Below are 21,140 nucleotides of genomic sequence, written 5' to 3'. Positions count from 1 at the left end.
CGAGGTCCTTTCCGGGCCGGTCTCGCGGGACGCTACAAGTCCACTTCTCTACTAAGCTGAAGATGAAGAGATAAAAGGGCTTAGTGAGGTGCGACACATGCATGTAAATAGTTCGATGGATTGAGAGAATGGTAATGGACTCGGAGATGTAAAGAGAGATCTATCGTAGGTCTTTAAATAATCTGTCAGATTGCCTTACACCTACCAATTATCATCCTTGAAAAGTTCGGGGTTTCAAGGAAAGAAGCTGGTTCTTTGGTCTGTCCTGTGAAAATTGCTGCCTTACATCCTCAATCACCTATTTCTTTTCGACTGATGATAGGATGATACGAAGCTGCTAACGTATTGTCGACAGCTGGAACAATCCTCCTACTCACCATCTGCAAGATCGATTCCTTCCACAAGCAAACATCCTCCTCGCTTTCGACCTTACTTCCTTTTGGGGCCTTCTTCTTGGCCTTTTTTAGACAATACATAGCCCTAATCATCTTCTATCTTCACTGCTGGTTGAGATTCGGACTCGAGCCCTGTTATGGGATCTACATAAGCTTTTGGCTTAGACTCGGTCGCAACCTCTGCCAGGACGTCCGCCCAGCCTTAAACTAAGAGACGGCTAGTTTGCCGCCGTTTTTGGCAGCTTCTGCCGCCGGATCCAGCGGGCCATCTGCCACGAACCAGTCGCCGCTCTAAACTCAGGCATCACGCCCGCCAAGCAACTGTCACCCTTTCCCGTCCCAGACGTGTACCCCAGAGTGCCATGGTATCTCAGCCACACTACCGTCCTGAACAGTTCATGCGGCTACGGCCAGTTTCTCGAGTTTTGATTTCCCAGTCATTCTTTGCGTATCGGTTCCCAACAGCCAAACGAGGCCGCCAGAATGGGCCCTGCCATGGCTCGCCTTCTTGCACCATATAATCTACGGGCGCTGCACTGCGAAGTGAGCCGATTCCTCGATCCATCCGCTCTCAAAGCCAGAACATCACGACTTGTTCGATCATTCTATCCCGACCGCCGCTTTACTTCCCACCATGCCGAAGCGCCGACGTACGAACGTGCACACTTACGATTTCGATGCATCATTCACTGCCGAAGTTGAAAGCGACGACTATGACGACGACATCTTCGATACGAAGGAGCAGAAAGGTGGCTCGGGCACCGACGCAACCGATATCGACGATCTCTGCGATGACGATTTGGATGTGGAAGACCAAATCAGGCCCTTTGATGGCAATATTCAGTCAACATAGTATTGGCGACGCAAGGTCGAGGCGTTCAACGAGGACCCATGCGCCTGCCAGGATTACAGCCCTGGGACAACGGTGCTTCTCGATGCCATGGAGGAGCAGTGGCGACAGTATGTGCTCGCAAAAGAAACGCGGAATCAAGAAGAAGAGCTCTTTGGGCACATACTGGAAGGTCTGTCGACTCGTCTTCGAGAGAGCCCTGGGTGAAAAGACCAACCAGAAGCTGAACCGTAGCATGCACAGAGCAGGTTTCTTCCACAGCGACACCAGCGCTCCTGCTGACTGCTCCAGGTTCTTCGAGATTTAGGGAGGGAACAGTGTTTGATCGAGCAGCGGCGAGCTAATCGTTGTATGACGATCGACGATCTCAAGCAGCGGGTCGAGACGATGCTGAACACGACAAAGAAGTCGTTAAAGCTTGGAGAGCTGCGCATCCTCGCCGTGCTCTTTGTCCTTCTGCTTGCTCCGGCCGGTTCTCGCCCAGAAGGCGGACCACACAAACTTCCCTTCGCTTTACTCCGGAGTTCACCAAAAGCTATCTTGGTGAGCAGGAACAGTAAGTCGATCCAGTCTGCTGCAAGTAAACCATCCTTACATTATAGGAAAACATACTCCATCCCCGAGACGATGTTCAACCCGTTCCTGCTCCTAAGCCCCCATGTATTCCTCCTAGACGCCCTCTTCCGACATCGAGCTTTCAATGCATCCAGCCTCACCTCGCCGCACCATCTTGATAACCTCGATATACATCCTGGCGAGCGGGAGCTGCCCTTACCATCAAGGGAGGACCTGAATGATATCTTCACATTTCGTCGGGCCATCGAGACATTTACGGGCTATCAAATTTTCACCAACGATTGTCTTACCTCTGGGATGATGGCGGCGTGGATTCAGAGAATCGGCGAAATACTTGGGTTCGAGTACCCTACGATAGCGTATAACCTACGTTATAATGCTGCCAACGCGTTCGATCAAAGCGGTTTGTCTTCTTGATAGCTTAGTAGCCAGTCATACAGACTCGCAACGCAGTCGAGGTCAGCGAAGCTCTCAGGAATCTCGCTCTAGGACATGGCAACTCCGATCCTTTCCAGAGACACTTCCTCGGACGTAACATTTCGGCCGACCTTTGGGGCGTCCTCTGGGGGCATAAGCCACCACAGGCGCTCATGAAGCAGTCTTGCAGCATAGGCCACTCCATCTCCGAGCGTCGCCCTATCGGCCTCACATTAGCGCAGTCTGCATCGGTCGCCACCCATCCGACTCTTAGAGAGCTGACTAAAGCTCTTCGAGAACTGCCGCAAGGCTCCAAACAGTAGAACAAAGTCAAGCGAGCGAGGCGGAACGAAAAGCAGAGGCTTCGGAGAGAACTCAAACAGAAAATCAGAGACGAGTGGACTGACAAGCAAGCCACAAAAGACATCGAGCGTCAGATGCATGGCATCGGATTTGCCAACCCTGCGACGGGTGACGCCTGTCGACCTCAGGTCCAGCACAAAGGCGCCTGATCGAGAAGCTCACCACCCCGATCGTGACCACGCTCGAAGGTCAATACCGACGGAGGGATGAAGCCATCGAGGCTGTTTCCGCATACTGTCTTGTCCAGGAAGGATGTACTTTGCCCCTGTCTCGCCCTCGGTCGACACCAAAGGCCGCAGTCTGTTACTCTTCTTCTGATCCGCTTGAGGGCGGCCAGTTGGACTTCGCCACACGATCTATTTTCATCACTAACGATAAGGAGCGGAGCAAGAGATTTTTGGTCTGTTTTGGACAGGCCTTGGATTTACCTCCGGATGACGAGGGTCAGTTGGACGAACTCACCCATGAGTTCTACACATCTAATGACTTGACCAAACACTTCCGAAAGAAGCATTTGTCCAAGGTTGCGGATGGTGATAGACCTGAGTACAAGGTTTGCAGAATGACGCTCGATCACAAGATGCACCTCCAAAAAACCACGCCATGAGGATATACGGCACGGTGTCTTGATCACCCATGATGCGAGGCACAAGGTTCTGGAGGGCAAACCGAAGGTGTGGTGGTTTCCAATCGTGCGTACTTCAGGTTTTAAAATTCGATGCTGCGAAACTACTTCCGATTGCTTGCCCTATTTCGCCTCTTCAAATGAAAGCATGCCGATTGACGGGACTTACATATAAGGGTTCTTCTGAGGGTTGTAGTACGCGCGTACCAAGTGGAGAGGAGCATGTGCACATTAGCCCGATTGCTAAGCAGAGGTTTGTAAATAGATCCATTCAGCTTCTCGGTCTGTGGGTTGATAGGTAGAATTTCCACTGGATTTGGACTACATGACAGACATGTATCTCACAACCATGAAATGAATGACATACTTCCCGTGGGCATCTGGACGTGGGTAATGCAACAGGTTCAACCATGACCTGACCTAACAACGACCATGTCAAAACCCCGAATGCAGCCCATGTGCGCCCCTTGAGCTACCGCCTCTTCCTCAGACCGACGTCACTGGAGACCGCCCGCCAAACTCAAAAAGATCAATACCTCAAAATCACTGAGGGATGGAAAGTGAGAGGAGAACCAGGGCTACCACACATAATAACCCAATTGTGCATTGCATATAAAGGCTCGCATTTGGAGTCTAGGTCTAAACTGTACCAGTGTCTTCTCGTACTTCTTATCAGTTAACGCCAGCTGAACTACCTTATTAAGCGAATCCCAGCTCAAGGGAGTACGCTGCAAAAGTCAATCGTCGTCTCCGCCTGTGTAGGGAGAAATGGCGTTGTCATGTATTTGCACACGAGGGGTTGATGTTTGGTCGCCTCTGGCCAAATCCCACGCCTCGTGGTCAGTCGTAAACGATACACCAACAGCGCGCAGGCCCTTCATAGCGTCGCTGTCGCAAGTCGATTTGGCAATCCAGACGACAACACTCACTCAGTAATGGCGGTGGCCCTCTTCATCTCCCTTGCCCCAGCGAACCTTCGGGAAGTAGTAGCTGTACATTATGCCTCAATGGCCGTTGCTGATGCCTCGTTGAATATAAACCTGGGCTTTACCGCCGGCATCGCAGCCGCTTCTTCCGCCTCCGGTAGGCCGTAATCCAGCACCACCGGATAACTTTAGCAAACATGCCATTCTCAAGATTTGCTTCAAACTCACCCAAGAGATCCACCACAATTGACATCCGGATAAGGATCGCAGCCTCCCAAAACAAACAGTAGAGGGTTGTATTGAGACTCGAGCTGTACTGCGAATCCAGAGGATGTCATCTGAGGGAGCGCGCTGACTGCATCATGGTCGATTGTGGGATGGCCTCCACAATCATCCCTGCCGCGCGGTGGTACGGATGTAAGAACAGCGCGTGCGAGGAATTCGACGCAAAGAAGTATGGCCAAAACCACTTTCTTCTGCTTTCTTGACAGCAAGTGGGAAAACTTCCGAGGCTGTGGCGATACTGAACATGTCCCGAGGCAGATTGGCGGACTGGAAACATGATACAAGTTAGCCCCGTTCCTCTTGTTTTTTCCTCTTTCATTCTTCTCAAAGGGGAAGCAGCCGCTCATTCCGATCGCCCCTCGAATATGTGGAGAATCTAAAGTCTAAGACATTGGGAAGTGTGCAACTTTCTCATGCCCGCAAAGTATAGTACACGTTTAATTTGCAAAACCCAACACATCTGGCAATTGCAACCGTCTCTCATCAGTTGGTTTCATCATTCCCAGGCTTTCAACGGACAAGGCGAAGAAAGGTTGACAACCGCTTAGAGTCATTTGACAAGGGCGCTGCTTGTGGGAAATGGCCGGAAGTAAATACGTGTCTGGGCGCCATCTGGACCCACCTCCTGGCAAGGGGCATAACGTGATGGTTAATATAGCTCGGGAATTACCGTGTTATTAGTTTACTGGGCTGAAAAGCAAAAAACTTGACTTCAGGCCCAAACTCAAGGATACTTCATTAGATGAAGAAATGATTGTCCTCACAAAATATCGTAAGGTTCTGGTTCTTGATTTGAGGCGGGGTCAAAGGTTTGATTATTAAGGGAGACAACTACCCGTACCACCATTGTGGAATCCGTCCTGTTTAGATCGCAGGATAACCTCATCTGCAAGGCAGTCTTCGATTTACCATCACAAAATGTGGCTCTCCAACATTATTTTACTCTTGACGCTGGGCTCCCATGCTGCTTTGGCCAGGATAGTCATCGGATATCGAACAGTCTCGGGAGTAAGCTTCCTAAAGTGGCGGTTTTCTATAGTAGTCTCTAGTGGCGGAAAAAGAATATATATTGTAATATTAACGTGCTTTAAGACGCGGAGGTACATAGGTAGTCGACATGCCTTCCTTATTATTAAATACGGGGTGATGTTTTTTTGGCTTAAAATATTTTTTTATAAATACGTATTTAAATAAAGTTCGAATTAGAACTTAAATTTTTAATATATAAAAAGAATTTTTTAAAACTTTTATATAAAATTTTGTATTTTTATAAAGTTTAATACTTATATAAATAAATAAATAAATTTAAACTATATTTAATAACTATTTAGCTTTGTTTATACATAAATAATATATATAATTACGTGTGATAATTATTAAATTATTTATAGAAGACTTTTCATCCTAGTTTATTAGTTAGATTCATTATTAATATAATTAATTTTTTTATTACCTTTTCATTAATCTTTTTATTAACTTTTTTACTCACTTTTACCTCTTACCTACCTTAAGACCTCTTATTATCTATATTTTAAAAAGCTATATTTATAATTCTTAATTTATTTTAAAAAGTTTAAGTTATTTATAAATATTTACTATACGTTTTTATTTATTATAATTATAATATTTAAACTCCTTTTTAATAACTTTTTATTGGTTATAAAAAGTTTCTGAAGTGCGCTATATTATATATAAATAATAGTTTAATAAATAGCGAAGCGATTTTACTTACAGATTAGTAGTCAGCCTTCGACGTTAGTACCGTCGGTTAATTCTTTGAAGGCTTTGCCTACAGTTGGCTTATAGAAAGAATCGGACGCAAAAGCTCCCTCCTAATCGGCATCTTCATTTGCAATGGCCATTTCTTCCTACTCATCTCTAGGACACCAGACGTGTCTATGACGGCTCGGCTACAAGGGCCTGTCGGCTGCTCTTCTGTTCCCTGCTAGATAGGTAGACTTAGGTTTGCATTCAAGAAGACCCACCTGATCTTCTACGCAGACCACGGCGTTGAGTTTAATTTCTCGGCGAAGGCTGATCATACTCCGCAATGTAGAAAATCAAGTCATCTGGCTGGATTCCCTCCGAGTCCTCCAGACTCGAAACATACGCCCCCGTGACGTCCTTGCCCTCCATGCTCGTCCACTCCCAGCACATCTTGTGAATATGCCAGTAGAACGGGTTGTCGGTAATCTCTCCCCAACCGATGTCGCCCATGTCGATCTGGAAGCTCGTCTTGGGACCGACGCCGCGCATATTCCTGGCCTGCGCGATCGAGTTCATCGCCCTGTACTCCATGACGTCGACGAACTGGACAGAGTCGAGGTCAGACAGCCGCTTTTCTGCGCGGCCCCAGACACGGACGATGATGTCGCGCAGGGAGACGCCGCCCTCGTCAAAGCCGTTGGCGACAAAGTCGACTTTGATGCGGTTGCCGTCGATGCGGAACTCGTTGACAATGTAGCCGCCAGACGAGACTGTCCACTTGTTGCCGCTGTGGGAGACGCTGTAGCCGGCGTCGTCAAGCTCGTCGCAATGGCCGAGGCACAGAAGGCCGCAGAGGACTGCAAGGCAGTAGCAGAGGATGGATTGCATGTCTGGATGTGGTGAAGATGGGCGGTCAAAGGAGAGTGAAAGTAGAGAACAGTCTGAGCAGATGCTTGTCGGAAAACTTGAAGATGCGCGAAACTTGGACCGGAAGTTGATTCATTGCCAGGTACTTAAGTATTACTTGCAAGACTCGAGACCCAATTTCTATCAAACTCGAGTATGACTTAGAATGAGAATATCCTCATCTTTGTCACTTACAAGGGTCTCAATCAGTTCGTTCAGTCTGATCCAAACCCCGAAATACGAATGGAGCATATGGGAAGTTATGGCATAGAGAATAGCCTCGAAAAGTCAAATAAAATGCCTGTGATTCGGTCTCTCCGTCCACGAAACCGAAGATTCAGGCGTTCAAACATCACGTGTAGACTTTTGCCCAAAGGTCTGTGGAGCCTCTCAGCCGAGAACCCCGGCAGTCATTCCATGCTGACTTCTCCCAACGATGTTGACTTCGTAGCGTATAATGCGCTGTCAAATGTCAACTAGCGCACGGAGGTGCCGTCCATGGCCACCAAGGTTGCTCCATGCATGGAGCTCACTGGAAGCTTTATTATACTTCCGGGCAGGACGAACGCCCGTGTGCAAGATCACCAATTAGACCGAGCTGAGTACAACTGGGGCTGCTACGACTACGAGGAATGGCTGCGCACTAGAATGAACTTTTTCGATCATACGATAGGAACAGCCGTGTAATTAACTAGAACCTTTCAACTTCTGGGCGCAATGTCCCACCCATGGCGGGATACAATTCTCGCGAAATTTCGTTAGTCCCCATCCGCCGTCGTAAGCTCCATACAATCAGACTAGAATACTCGGCCGTGACAGCAATGGCGCAGAGCCTCATTCATACGTCTATTCGTCATGGGCCTATGATGATTCTCTTTATATAAGTAGTCACACGCGGGAATTTTTGATCAAGACAGAGACAGTATGCTGTATTCACTCCTTCTTCTCTATCCGATCTACGACGACCTTAAGTGTTTCATCAGTCATCAGAGTCACATTACTTACAATAACTCAACTCATCATGCGATCCTTCCCTACTGTACTTCTCTTCATCGCCGCCCTGGCTGGCCTTTCTGTCGCTCAAAGTTGCAATGACCAATGCGCAGACGTCTTCGCCTTAGCCAGCTCGGAATGCCCGCACCTCGCCAACACCAAAGAGGATGCCGACGCCCTCGACGGTCCCAAGATGAGCTGGAAGAACAATATATGGTCCACACGCGGCAAGGATGGTGCCGTGGTTGAGATCGACCCCAAAGCTTGCACTCTTAGAACATTTGGCGGTCGTGACGACTTCTGTGGCATCTGGATTGGTGGCAAGGAGATCCGGGGAAAGGAGAATGTTGAGGTTAAGCAGCCAAATGCGCTGTTGCAGATTCCTCATAACGGTGGCTGCTGCAAGATCGACGAGGAATTCTGCACGGATGGTGCGATTGAATGGGCGCAGCTGTCGAGGGTCAAGAAGGGCCCTGATGCATCGTAGGCATTGGATGCCAAATGGTGGAGGGGTTTCTCGACCGAAGATAGGAATCTTCGTGCATGTTGATTATGGGTTCTTTTGCATAACCTACTGTTAATTATGCCTTGAAACTCCACGTATTTACAAATGATTATTGCTTAAGGTAATTACTTTCCTAGCAAATTTTTAGCATCCCGATTATCACAACTAGTTAAATATCCTGTTATTTTAATTAATATATTGAAGTAGTCCGCTTGCCGAATTTTCTCTTCTTCGTAACTGTGTATCAAATCTTTGGCTGAAATGGAGTCTTTATGTCCTTACCGAGAAAGTAGTCGACTTTGTGAGATTGCATATACTCCTTCAGAATTATTGTATTGCGGTACGAAGGATTATAGCTAGAGAATAAAAGCGGATATTACTTAGCTTTTCTATCGTGAAGACAAGCAACTCATCGATAGCTTTGTTTATAACGATGACCTCTTTTCTAATTACTACGGATAATATTAATTAAAACTAAAAATTTACCAATAGTTACCCCACTAAAATTGTTAATTTTTAAAATATAAAAAAGATTATTATATAAATTAAGTTTTTTTTAGTCTTTTTTTAATTTTTTTATTTTTAAATAGTTAAAGAAGTTAGGTTTTATTTAATTAAAAGCTTAAGTAAAGTTATCAATTAAGACCAAAAGGGTTAGGTTTAAAAAAAAAAGAAAAATTAATTTATAAAAATCAAAAAGAAAAACTAAAAATTAAAAAACAATTTAAATTTTTATATAATTTAAAATAATATTAATAAAATATTTAATTATATATATAAAGTCAATATTAAATTACATTGACTTAAATTTTTAAAGTTATAACTATATCAAATTAATAATAAAAAAAAAAACTATAGCCTATGTTAGCGGCCTAAGGTTTTAATTCCTTCTGATCGATATTAGCGATTAAAAGACCTGTAGCCTACCTTAGCGCTTAGAAACCTTTATTTACTTAATTTTAATAATATCCCTTATTTTAATCCCTTTTATAAAGTGTTACGACCCAACACGCATTGCCAGACCAGGGCCCTGTGTTACGACCCAACATGCATAACGGGACCAGGGTCTCGCCCCGCAGGCCTGCGGCGGCTACCACACCATATATGGCATGGGACACGGGAACACATGTGTCACCCTCACGGAACGGAAGAACTATGGACAAGTCATGTGACGATAAGATAAGGAACTCCGTATGCTTGGCATACGGAGTCCGCCTTCCAACTGAACGGATCCCGCATCCTGGGAACACGGGAACCGTTGGGTGAACATACGGACAAAGGACATGTTCACGATCAGGACTTGTATATAGAATGGCCACGAGCTGGGCTCGAGGACAGACTCCCATAGCTTCTTCAGCAATCAACTTCGTATCAGATCTCACGATCACTTTCAGCTATCTTCACTGAGAACTTACTTGACAAGACTACGACCGATCACCGAAGCCTTACCCACCTCACGACTTACAGACAATAGCTTTCCTGAAGCTATTCCCACGACGACTACTGTTTACGAGTATCGCAGCCCCGACTTCTGTTAACACAAACCCTCACTACGACTAGCTGGCCGTAACACTTAATTATAATAAATCTTTTTAGCAGTATATATATTATATTTAAACTAAATATAAAAACTATTAGAAAAATTAAACTTTACCTAGTAATATACTAATTTTTAAATATTTTTTTTTTAAAAAAAGGTAATTAATATATTTAATATAACAATCGAGGTAATTTATATACTATAGTCATAATAAGAACACGCCCCCTCCTGCGAAGCCACGTGTTATGGGCGGTCAGGGCAACCAACTGTGGCACAAAGCAAAAGCTTCAGTAATGATGACTCCGGCATCATTATCCCCTGTTCTGCTCTATATAGTTACGTTGGCCAGCACCCAACTGTTTGGGCCGTAACACCACGCCGTCAAGGACGTTAAGGAGTCCAGATAATGAAAGAGTCCCGCGTAACTGTAATAAGCTTCGTGATATTTCAAATCCCGACTCAGACTCATCGGCATCGATTCCACGTGATCGTGTTGTGCCTACTACCTCAACATCCTCGAGCAGGACGACACAGCGTTGGGAAGCTCAACGAACAAGGCACTAAGTCGCCCGTTGCTGATACCGGCAAGGCTGAGGACGTAAATATCCAGCCTGAAACACCCGGCAATGGACATGCTAAGGCTAGACTTTCCAGTTCCAGGGCAACCATACAACAGGTAACCTTTTCGGTATGGTATCCCCCGATTGGCGTACCATGATCGTGCGTTGGGATCGAGAAAGGAGCGAATACCCCCGAGGAGCACCTGTTATCTGTTTTAACTCCTCTTTCTTGCTCGTTGAAGCGGCGGGACACGTTGGTAATCCCTTGCAAGCATCTTTGCTCTATTCTATAGGTAGTTTCCATAGTCCGGGATCCATTACAATAAGACGAGCAGGCGTATGCTGGAAGTCTGCCACTAAGTGTGTCGGCTGAAGCATGAGTAATTAACTGACTCGATCTCCAGCGATGATTTGGAGGTGCTGGGCTTCCGACCCGTTTCTCAGGCTTCGTAGAAATTCCAAATCAGGGGAGGCAAAGCTTAAATAAATGAGCAAGGTGAGTTAATGACACACCACTTTTGACGTTCTGATTCAGCTGGGCCCAGACTGGCTGTTTCCAAGCAACCTAACTGGGACAAGGATGACGTCGGCTTCGGCTGGACGCCACGTGAACTTTATTTGTACGACGCTTGTTCTCCTGCGGGCCAACCTATTCCTTGGGTATGCTTTCGCAACATCGACAGCGGCACCCGCCGGAAACAGGTCAAGTCAAACCCATTTTTTCGGCCTTCTGCAACTGTGGCTGTGACGCCACCACTAAAAATTCAACAAAGCGACGAAAAGTAAACGATGCGAGGAGGATCTTTCTACCCAATTCCACACCCGCCCGTTTTCTACTTCAGAATTTCTGCCGACCCAGCAATATAGCTCTTTCTGCGCGTCAATAATCCTTGTCGCACCATTTTAAGCTGGCGTTTGATGAACTAGACTCTGACTACGTCTGCGCCTATCCCTCGAATGGAATATTGGGGGGGGGGGGGGATTAAATCCCCACATCGCGTATCTTACCTTGTTTCGGCACAACTGGCCCGACCTGCAGTGCAAAGAAGAGCATGAATGTGGTACCTGGTGCCGTTACTCGCTCGCAGGCCTGCTACGATACCCAGTAATCAGCCATTTGATAATGATATAGCCAAGCTTTCTCTATCTCTCACACTCTGCCATCAAGACGTTTCTCTCACCGACTGATTCCTACCACCAACTTTGGACCATGACGTCCCCGGAGCAGCGTTTGGACACTCTACGACAGGATATCTGCCGCGTGATTCTAGACCAGCTCGCGCGAATCCTGCGGGATTATTCGTCCGGGAACCTAGTGAAACCGGTGCTTCGATTTGAAGTTTTTTTCCAACATGGCGAGCAGGGAATGCAGCGGCAAACATCCTGCACTCCCATGATTTCGGTATGATGCATATCCATTCTAATCATCGAGGGCTGGAGCCCCCGTTTTCGCGGGTTGTTTGGCAAGCATTCAGCCATCATTTGCTGCCTGTGCAACTACTTTACAACGCAAATAATCACTACGATACGGGATGCGTAATCCAGATAGACAGAGTGGTAGATAAGTCAGCATCGAATGTAACTGCTGGGTCTTCTTCACGGCTCCTCCGTAATTGTGCCACATGGGTGGGGAGGGGGTAGTTGACAAAGTACGAGAGGGTCTTCTGCTAACCATCACTAACGATATACAGAAAATCTTAGACTTATCTGGCATAATTTCACAGAGCGACAACAACAGACCGAATGCGAGCAATGCGAGGAAGGAAAACACCATCGACCAGCTAACACTATCCACCTTTGGCCCGCGATCGGTAATAGACGGCGCTAGCTGGCCTTTTGTCCGAGCGCAAAGGACGCCATCCCAAGGGCTGCCGCAATTATCACCCGAGACTGGAGCCAATGCTTCATTTCAGAGATGGGGGGTCTCAGCGCTGCGACCAGTCAGGAAAACTGCGGCGGTGGAAGAAGAGCTCCCGGAAAGTCAGCGGCACATGCAGTTTACCAATGGTTTCCCTGAACCCGTAAACATTCAGACAAACGTCGTCTTCATCCCGCAGCAGTCCTCCATTGACAAATTCGTCGTCAACGTTTGGGAGCAGATTCACGGCCGCATCAGCTTGGATCCCCAAAATCTGCTTGAACAGTGGCAGCTCCTGGCAACGGCGGCAACGGCGGCAACGGTAAGCATCAATGATGCTGCCAAGATTCACTTTCCTGAGCAGCTGAAATTCGACCAGCTCCAGGTGTCTTCAGCAGAAGGCACGCTGGCTGAGATTGAGATCGAAGGGGTTTTCAATCGCGGCAACAATTTTTGCCGGAAAATCACGCAAGTCAGCCGCGCGTGCCGCTTGATCGAGGTCATTGTCCAAGCGCGGTGGATTGAGCACTTTGACTCGTACGTCGAGCTACTTGCCATCACTAAACCCAGCATGTCCCACGCCAAACGCCGCAAAGCGACGCTCATCAAGACATGTAACGACTTTGGGTGGTCCGAGAAGGAGCTGCGAAACAGGATGGCCATCTGGCGCGGCTACAAGGATATCAAGGACGCGGGAGGCTGGGCAGCGCTCGTCTTTTCCGGCATGGGACTCTACCGCTTCTGCAAATACAGAGTTGGATTTGACCCGGATAGTATGCAGCGACTCCGGTGCCTCCGGCCGCAGATCGAGGTCGCCGCCGATACGCTGCAACCCACATGGCGTCACCTACTCATGATTGTCGGCGAACGTACACAGCGTCGGTTTTTCGGCCACCCACACGACTGGGTGGTCCACAGAGACGGTTCGGATCCGGTTCCGCTCCGGTCAACATATCTCAAGTACAACCCCAACTTCAGCTTCGAGCAGCTTGAACATTCAGTCATGGACATGAGCGCGTGGGGTACCGATGACCCACGGTGGGTGCCGCCAGTGGACGCCATGGCTTGCGTCCAAGGCATCCACACGTGTCACTCGTGCGGCCGGGAGCAGTCCGAAGACCGCGAGGCAAACTCATGCCACTGCTTCCCAACGCTATTTGGATCCGTGCGCCGGAGCCCCTGCCCGGTGCAGGTGTTCCGGACCTCTGACGGACGCAACAATGGTCTGATGGCTCTTTGTCCGTTTGAGCGCGGCGCGGCGATCGGAGAATTCGTGGGTCTCATCACGACAGATGTGCAAAACCTGGATGTCATGGATAGTTCGACGGGCGTTCGGGCCTATCAGATCTGGCAGGGACGGCAGGGCAACTTCACGAGGTTCATTAATCACACTGCCAGCCCAACGCGCAGTTCCGTCAGTTCATTTGGATGAGCACGCAGCGCATTGTCCTAGTGAGTAAGGGCATCGAGGCGGGGCATGAGGTCACAGTGGAGTATTCTGAAGCTACTGGCACGGTTCGGACAAAGGATGTTTCGCTATCGGAAAGTACGAAAGGGGTTTAGGGTAACAGCGTGACTGGTGTCATAGAAGGATCCATTTCCCAGTCAATCCTGACACCATTCACCAGTGTATTCACGTTGCAGGAGCAGAGCACTTCAAGAACGTCCTCATCTGCGTCTGTACAAAGCGTACGGGAATGATACAGCAACCCACGGCAATCTCAAAGTGAAAGGTGACGGGAAGAAGATGCCTTTACAAATATACCACCGTTAGCAGTGACAGGGTCTCAACATTTCGATGTGCCGTCGGTCCAGGGGCCTTCTCCATCGCGATCTATGATCAGGCAGTTTACGTAACCGCGGGAATGGAGGCTGCAAATTTAGCGTACGCAAGCACTCAATGTCCACAGAAGCTTCGAGAAGAAGCTTGTGGGCTTAAAGTGCCAAAATTACTGGGCAAGCTCGTCCACGGCACGCAACGCCGCAGACCAATTAACGAGGTAAGTAAGCTAAAAATAAACCATAGCTATTTTCGGCCTCCCCTGTCCAGGGTGTGGCCCATTGGTCAAGACTTGCACCGTCATCCGGGGGTCAACGGCGACAGTGACGGCCATTTTGGGCCCAACACCCAAAATGCTGACATTGTTGAATTATTGTTCACGTTCTGTCCTAAAAGGATTTAAGCACAGACTGCCAGGCGACAACCACTGCGGCAATTGTAATGCTCCGGAGGCCGAACATGGCATCTCAAAGGAGCGAGACAGGTCTGGTGAGAACTTTACCTAGGCAACGAAGAGTCTATTGGCACGATGCGACCGGATAAGGGAGCGACGTAAAGCCGAGGTATACATTCAAGTTCGTAGGATGCACAAACACTATACATACACTTCATCTAATGAGCCGTCCTGGCCTAGGACGAAGGCGGAGATGGTGAGTACTGCTGTGGAGCAACCGCCTAATATTAACATTTCGAAGGAAAGGATGTACCCCGTCTCCGTGACAAGAACTCCCCAGGACTTTGTTGGTAAGCGAAATCGCGCATCGACCATCCATACACCACAGGGAACCGCAGCAGAAGAAAATGACGCCTCATGTTGCAGTGGGGAGAGATCGTCAAACGTAGATCGTCGTAATGTTCTGGCTCTGAACCATGACGTAGATGCATATTCGTGCGACACGCCAGTCGGGCAAGAGACGATATATCTCTCCAGGAGGGCACTGCACGCGCTGCATGGAAAAACAATCAAAAGTGACAGCTCAAAAAGGGTAGATATGGTAAACTAGCTAGCCAAATGAAAAGCGTCTCCACCATCAATCGCCGCCCCCATTCACGGAAGCCTCCCAGTGATCGTTTCAAAGGCCTGCACATGTGACTGCTGGGTTGAGCGATGTGGATTGCAGTCGCGCTGTTGAATCCCCAGAGAAATGTTCAAGACATCACAGTTGATAACGGGCCCATGCTGTCCCGACAGTAGGGGTCAAACGGCCCTCGTCACGTGTTTCCAGAGCTGGGAGACAAAGACACCAACCCACGCTGAGGCGCCCTTTCTTGACTCCTGCACCCAAAGGAATAGGTATACTGCAGTACCGCCTGTAGGGCTATCTTCTCCGACTACAGCAATACATGCATGCGTAGACGAGCCTCTATCACATTTTATCATGAGAGGCGACTCGGTCGGGCGTAGACTCGTCTGACATGATAGTATTGGGGGGCCAAGGGAGGGTTGAGTAACGGCTTCGGCTTCCCTTTCGCTCCTAGCATCTGGCTACTACAACGGCCGACCTGCTGGTGACGGCCACACAGATCCCGTGGGGAAGAGCCCTCCGGAAGCGTCCACGCCGGCGGACTGCTAGAAGGTCTGGTATCCGACTCCCTTGCCGGTCGCGACGATCCGGTTGCGGGGCCCGGAAACGTCCTAACCAGTCCAGTCACTAGTCGTCCGTTTTAGCACGGCAGTTTTGGTACGGCAGGCACGGCAGTTTTAGCACGGCGGTTCTGGCACGCTAGTTTTGGTACGGCAGGCACGGCGGTTTTGGCACGCCACCTCCGGCACGGCAAAAACCGCATGGGGATCCCTTACCGGTACAGGCGCCGGTCTTGTTGGGTGGCGACATACCTTGTGGGCTGATACTGGCGAAGTGGTCAAATGCGAGCCCCTCGGATAGCAACATCGAGAATACGCGCTGCATCGACCAGCGAGACGCCGGCCTTGATATGCGACTACTTGACCCCTAGCCACCAGGGCTGTGCGCCTCGGAGAGCAGGTCTATCAAGTTCGTAGTGCGGGGCTGTCGGCACGGTAGGTGGATCCAGGCGCGCGCGCTTCGTGGAGCGGTGGGCCGTGACGCAGACGGCGCCCCCAAGATTTGGAAATTCAATACCACATTCCAGTTTATTCATGAACGACAGTTGTAATGGATTATGATTATCACGCGTGGACGACGTTGTATACTGCAAGTCCGCATCGACGCGACCATGGATGCCCCCAAACCTGATTCAACCGCGCGAAGAAAACGGAATAGAACGAATAAGAAATTTGAAAAAGCCAGAGAGAACATCATGTGGCGATGCGATGGGATTGGTCGCCGCTACCAATCGGACGTCTATATTGTGTTGCGCAGAAGATGAAGGCACTGTGAATATAGCTCTACCAATGACCCGGCGTGGCCGATATCCAGAGCTGATATGATTGGTATCCCCCCGCTTCCTTTTCCATCGCTAATGCTCTTCAAGGAAAAACTATATCCCGTGCCCATGAGGAAGACAGCAGCCAGTTTTATCCGTCGCAGAAATCCCCACAACGCATCCCGTAGACTCCCACGCGACGGATAAAAACAGCGAACACTTAGCAGTTCCTCACGGATCTACACTCTTTTCTATATTATTCTCTATATACACATATGCACTTTAGTGAGCTTCGAATTACATAACATTGGTTTCCAAGATACGAATAGTATTAGAGGTGAAAAAGCTAAGACGTAGATACGAAAGTATTTGTGTAAGCCGTAAGTATGATACCCTGATATTGCCCTGGCAAGCGATCCCGAGGCAGGTTGTGCTTTGTGCCACATACATACATACATAGTTTATTACGCCCCGGCTAAGCTATTTAGGGCTCGCATGATTATCTACATATTCTCCACATTCGCTCATATCTTTGCCTCCCGAGAGCCCGTACAAGACTTGTCCGTCCCGGTATGTGCCATTTTCAGTTTTGCATGCCGATGGCTTTGTGCCACAGTTGATTGTTGTAACCTGCTCTTAACAGTAATGCCTCAGGTATCCATGGAGCGATCAGCCAAGACGTGGCTCAGCACCCGCTCAGGCAAGGTTGAGGTGTGGCCGTGTCCAAGCATGGATTCGCGTTGTGCAATGCGCCACCATTCACCTTCAGATCCGAGATCCAGGCCGAACCTGCATTCGAGATGGACCATTGAAATCGCCTCCCAGTGGTTTGATGCCACAGACCGCGTTATCCTCTGAGTTGTGATTGCACTAATTGTACTTACAATATTCCGCCCTCACAACTCCATCGACGGAAGGAGCTGCCAGTGGAATGGTCTCAGCGGGCACCCTGCATCATTGCTAGACCCACCACCTGTAAATCCGTCACGTGCGGTTATGCGGGGCTCCAAGGTATTTTTTGTGTAATGCCAAGTGCTGCGGAGCCACAGCATGCATCTACCTATCCGGAACACCCATCGAAAGAGTCCCAGCATCATGCGACCACACGGGAGGCAGATGCAGCGGTGCAGCGGTCAACCTCCATCCCACGAAGATAAGAATGCGACAGGTTAGACTGCTGATTAGACTGCCGACCACTCAAGCAGGGAGTCCTCGCGAAGAGCGCACCCAGTACGCTACCCGCTGTTAAGTAGCGGAAGAATGCTACGCAGAAGCTGTACAAAAGGCACGACTGCCTGTGCCTAACAGTTGAAGAGCGGGGGATTATCTTGGTTCAGACACGTTATTTGGCTCTCGCACGTGATTTTGTCACGTGACTCCGGCACCTGGTCCTTGTGTGCTGGTCTTAGCTTATTCGCACCGCCTGTTTCGGACGGAAGTGCTTGGGTTTACTGCCATTGAATCAGCGGGCCAAACGGCACGGAGACCTCAAGGTACGACCGATCTGTGACGACTTAGTCATCATTCTCGCATCTACGTGTTCTGTTCGTGGACGTCCCAAGCATGTCCTTAGTGCGTCCGAACTTGTCCACCGTTGTCCGTGGACGTCCAAAGGGCGTCCTCATTACGTCGGAACTTGTCCACCGTTGGCCATGGACGTCCCAAGGGCGTCCTCACTACGTCCGAACTTGTCCACCGTTGGCCATGGATGTCCAAAGGGCGTCCTTAGTGCATCCGAACTTGTCCACCGTTGTCCGTGGACGTCCCAAGGACGTCCCCATTACGTCCGAACTTGTCAACCGTTGGCCGGGGACGTCGCAAGGGCGTCCTCATTGAGTCCGAACTTGTCCACCATTGGCCATGGACGTCCAAAGGGCGTCTTCGGTGCGTCCGAACTTGTCCACCGTCGGCCGTGGACGTCCCAGGAGCGTCCTAGATCTAGGCTTCGATTGTATGCGAAGGCTGAAAACAACTGGCGCCAACAGTCCTATCTCGCTTTTTCACCTGCAAATCTAGAAAGCCAAATGCTGCTGAAATGATTGATTCCAATATCCACGAATAATGGCATGCTACAGTGCGAGTCGTATGTAGCACACCTCAAAACCAGACTTGTACAGCAGACTACGCGGGATACAGTGCATGACGGGACCACGACAGTGCTTTGTTTGATGACATTCGTAGAAAAGTCCAGAAATTGCTCCTACACTGTGTTCGTTATTCGGATCCAAGTTGCATAACCCAGCATCTACAAATGGCAGCGATAAGCGCAGTGCCGGTTAATGACTCTAGACGAAGAGTGATCAATAGGCGGACGTAGAGGTACAAGCTGCGTGTGCCGTCAAGTAGCTATCAAGTGACAGGCAACCAAGACTGCACTTATCACCGCCGATAGTGAATGTTGGGGTATGTGAGGGACATGGCTTTCTAGATACAAGACGTTGCGCGACGAAGAGGAAAGAGAGGTCGCGCTGTGTGGGGGACGGGGGTCATGGCGAAGCCTTGACTCGCGATACCTTTGACACACCCTGGCACCCAATCCCGTGACTGATCATGCAACATGGATCTGAACCATGATCACAGCGTAAAAAGCAGTTTCTGGCTTGAGCTGTGGCTGTCACCACGGAGGGCGTCGCCCGGGGTTTGTAATGGAGACCAATTTCGAATTCCTATGTAGTCGCGTTACCTTCCGCGGCACCGCGAACCGCTTACAGTAGAGTTCGACGAGGTGTCAGTCACCCGCCGAAGCCAGCGTCGTTCGCAGTGGGGTGCGCTTCACTGCGACTTGCACAAATCAGTCTTCACGCTTCGCCACATCATCTCACCATTCGCGCAGTCTAATTGACAACGTATGCTGAAATTTGGACTTGCACATTTCATTCTCGAGACGTAGGCATGTAGGCTAATCATCGCCACCTTTGTGATAGCGCCAATTCCTCCAGGTGTCTTGGCCACGCACAATGAATGGCTCTACCACCAGACGTCCCCTCGCCAATCTCCGCCCTTCAGTTGGTGTCTAACCCCAGGGCAAGTCAGTCGCGCTCGTCGTCATCACTCAGCAAAACGCTCTGCAGGAATTCAATAGCCTTCCTGTCGCCATCCTCCATTGAACGTACGGCCGTGGCCAACCCGCTAGTCTCGGCTTGCCTTGCGTGAACTTCGGCCTGCTTTGCGCGTCGCTTCAGATTGAGTCTTCCCTGTGTTTCCTCAGAGAGCAAGAGCCACGCGCATGCCGCCAAGACCTTCGGCTGAATCTCGGGCGATAGAGCTTGGAACTGCTCATGATCGGTGAACAGGATAGACCGAATTGCCTAGTGCTGCTTATGTTAGCGATGCAGGCAAGAGGAGGGACAATGCCTACTCCAGGGTGGCTCGAGCCAGATGGTGGAGGTGACTGGGGCGCGGCTGCGGACCCACTCAACAACGAAGGGCGCTCGGGTTCACCCAGCCGGGCAGCGAGCGGTTTGGCGTTGACATCGTGAGAGGTAAGCTGTGTCAAAGGTGCGTTTAGCAAGCGGATTGCCAAAGCGACAGTCACATTTGGTGCGAGGGATTACCGATACATCTATGACAACGGTCACTGCTTAGGTAACGACTTTCACTATTAACAAGTATACTCCTGCAATAGTAGAACAAACGATCACAGTGTGTGTTCACAGCTCGCGTACAGTACGACCGCCGATGTGTAACTTCCCAAAGTGATGTACCGTTGTCTGCAGAGTTGCGCGAATCCCAGCGCTGAGACCACCTCGCCTTCTCTGCTGATGCCGAGGCCGTGAACGGAGCGTCTGGGGAGTTGGCATTCGTTCGCTCGAATTGCCCGGTTCCTCGTCCTGCTTAGCGGCCGCCAGAACAGGGTCGATATAACTGCGGGAGTGGATGACACTAAAACTCTAGGGGCAGGCTAGCTTCGGGAAGCAAAGTGACCTCACATCGGACTGAGACGGCAACTGACCCATGGACGATCAAATCCTTGTGAAGTGACAGAAAATTCCGACGAGTCGATGATCGCGCGAGACGAGGAATGAGGGTTTCTCGCATTCGACAGCCGAAATAGTTCGACAGTGATGAACGGGGAGAGTGTCCATCCTTGATTGACGCTCTCAATCAGGCACTCCAGGTCGCTTCCGCCGTAAGTGGAGAGGTTCTCGGCCAAAGGCACAGTGATGTCCCGCAGGACCCTCTGCAAATGCACGTTTGCTCGGGCGCGGTTCCGCGTACGCACATCAGCTTGGGCACTGTCCTGCGTACGCATGTCTGCTTGGGCGGTATTCTGCTTACGCACATCTGCGTGAGCACGATTCTGCATGGTAGCAATTGCGTGGACACGATTCTGCGTAGGCGTGATTCTGCCTAGGCACCATTCTGCAGAGGCACGTCAGCGTGGGCACTGTCCTGCGTACGCTTGTCTGCTTGTGCACCATTCTGCTTACTCACGTCTGCGTATGCGCAATTTTGCGGTAGCGCGACATCCCAGTACGAGAGCCAATGTTGGCTTTTCACCGATAGAA

At 49.5% G+C, this 21,140-nt stretch overlaps 7 protein-coding genes across 7 annotated transcripts; 5 read left to right on the top strand and 2 right to left on the bottom strand.

Annotated features, from left to right (window-relative positions):
• Nucleotides 1-1,029: 1,029 nt before the first annotated feature.
• Nucleotides 1,030-3,208, top strand: CORC01_14310 (C2H2 finger domain-containing protein; the record flags this gene model as incomplete). Its single annotated transcript, XM_022625921.1, has 6 exons — nt 1,030-1,200; nt 1,249-1,417; nt 1,553-2,224; nt 2,275-2,557; nt 2,630-2,670; nt 2,730-3,208. The coding sequence occupies 6 exons, from the start codon at nt 1,030-1,032 to the stop codon at nt 3,206-3,208; spliced, it is 1,815 nt and encodes a 604-aa protein (XP_022467576.1).
• Nucleotides 3,209-6,453: 3,245 nt separating this feature from the next.
• CORC01_14309 (uncharacterized protein) lies at nt 6,454-7,032 on the bottom strand (the record flags this gene model as incomplete). Its single annotated transcript, XM_022625920.1, has 1 exon — nt 6,454-7,032. The coding sequence occupies one exon, from the start codon at nt 7,030-7,032 to the stop codon at nt 6,454-6,456; it is 579 nt and encodes a 192-aa protein (XP_022467575.1).
• A 1,039-nt stretch (nt 7,033-8,071) lies between these two features.
• Nucleotides 8,072-8,530, top strand: CORC01_14308 (uncharacterized protein; the record flags this gene model as incomplete). Its single annotated transcript, XM_022625919.1, has 1 exon — nt 8,072-8,530. The coding sequence occupies one exon, from the start codon at nt 8,072-8,074 to the stop codon at nt 8,528-8,530; it is 459 nt and encodes a 152-aa protein (XP_022467574.1).
• A 3,328-nt stretch (nt 8,531-11,858) lies between these two features.
• CORC01_14307 (SET domain-containing protein) lies at nt 11,859-13,938 on the top strand (the record flags this gene model as incomplete). Its single annotated transcript, XM_022625918.1, has 2 exons — nt 11,859-12,050; nt 12,340-13,938. The coding sequence occupies 2 exons, from the start codon at nt 11,859-11,861 to the stop codon at nt 13,936-13,938; spliced, it is 1,791 nt and encodes a 596-aa protein (XP_022467573.1).
• A 932-nt stretch (nt 13,939-14,870) lies between these two features.
• On the top strand, nt 14,871-15,290 carry CORC01_14306 (uncharacterized protein; the record flags this gene model as incomplete). Its single annotated transcript, XM_022625917.1, has 2 exons — nt 14,871-14,936; nt 14,982-15,290. The coding sequence occupies 2 exons, from the start codon at nt 14,871-14,873 to the stop codon at nt 15,288-15,290; spliced, it is 375 nt and encodes a 124-aa protein (XP_022467572.1).
• Nucleotides 15,291-16,486: 1,196 nt separating this feature from the next.
• CORC01_14305 (uncharacterized protein) lies at nt 16,487-16,765 on the top strand (the record flags this gene model as incomplete). The annotated part of the gene is made up of 2 exons (XM_022625916.1): nt 16,487-16,695; nt 16,741-16,765. The coding sequence occupies 2 exons, from the start codon at nt 16,487-16,489 to the stop codon at nt 16,763-16,765; spliced, it is 234 nt and encodes a 77-aa protein (XP_022467571.1).
• Nucleotides 16,766-19,661: 2,896 nt separating this feature from the next.
• CORC01_14304 (uncharacterized protein) lies at nt 19,662-20,938 on the bottom strand (the record flags this gene model as incomplete). Its single annotated transcript, XM_022625915.1, has 4 exons — nt 19,662-19,940; nt 19,991-20,119; nt 20,337-20,522; nt 20,585-20,938. The coding sequence occupies 4 exons, from the start codon at nt 20,936-20,938 to the stop codon at nt 19,662-19,664; spliced, it is 948 nt and encodes a 315-aa protein (XP_022467570.1).
• Nucleotides 20,939-21,140: the final 202 nt, after the last annotated feature.

The sequence above is a fragment of the Colletotrichum orchidophilum genome (assembly GCF_001831195.1).
Source record: "Colletotrichum orchidophilum strain IMI 309357 chromosome Unknown Scaffold_267.1, whole genome shotgun sequence".
NCBI lineage: Eukaryota > Fungi > Ascomycota > Sordariomycetes > Glomerellales > Glomerellaceae > Colletotrichum > Colletotrichum orchidophilum.
This window is presented reverse-complemented; position numbering and strand designations above follow the sequence as displayed.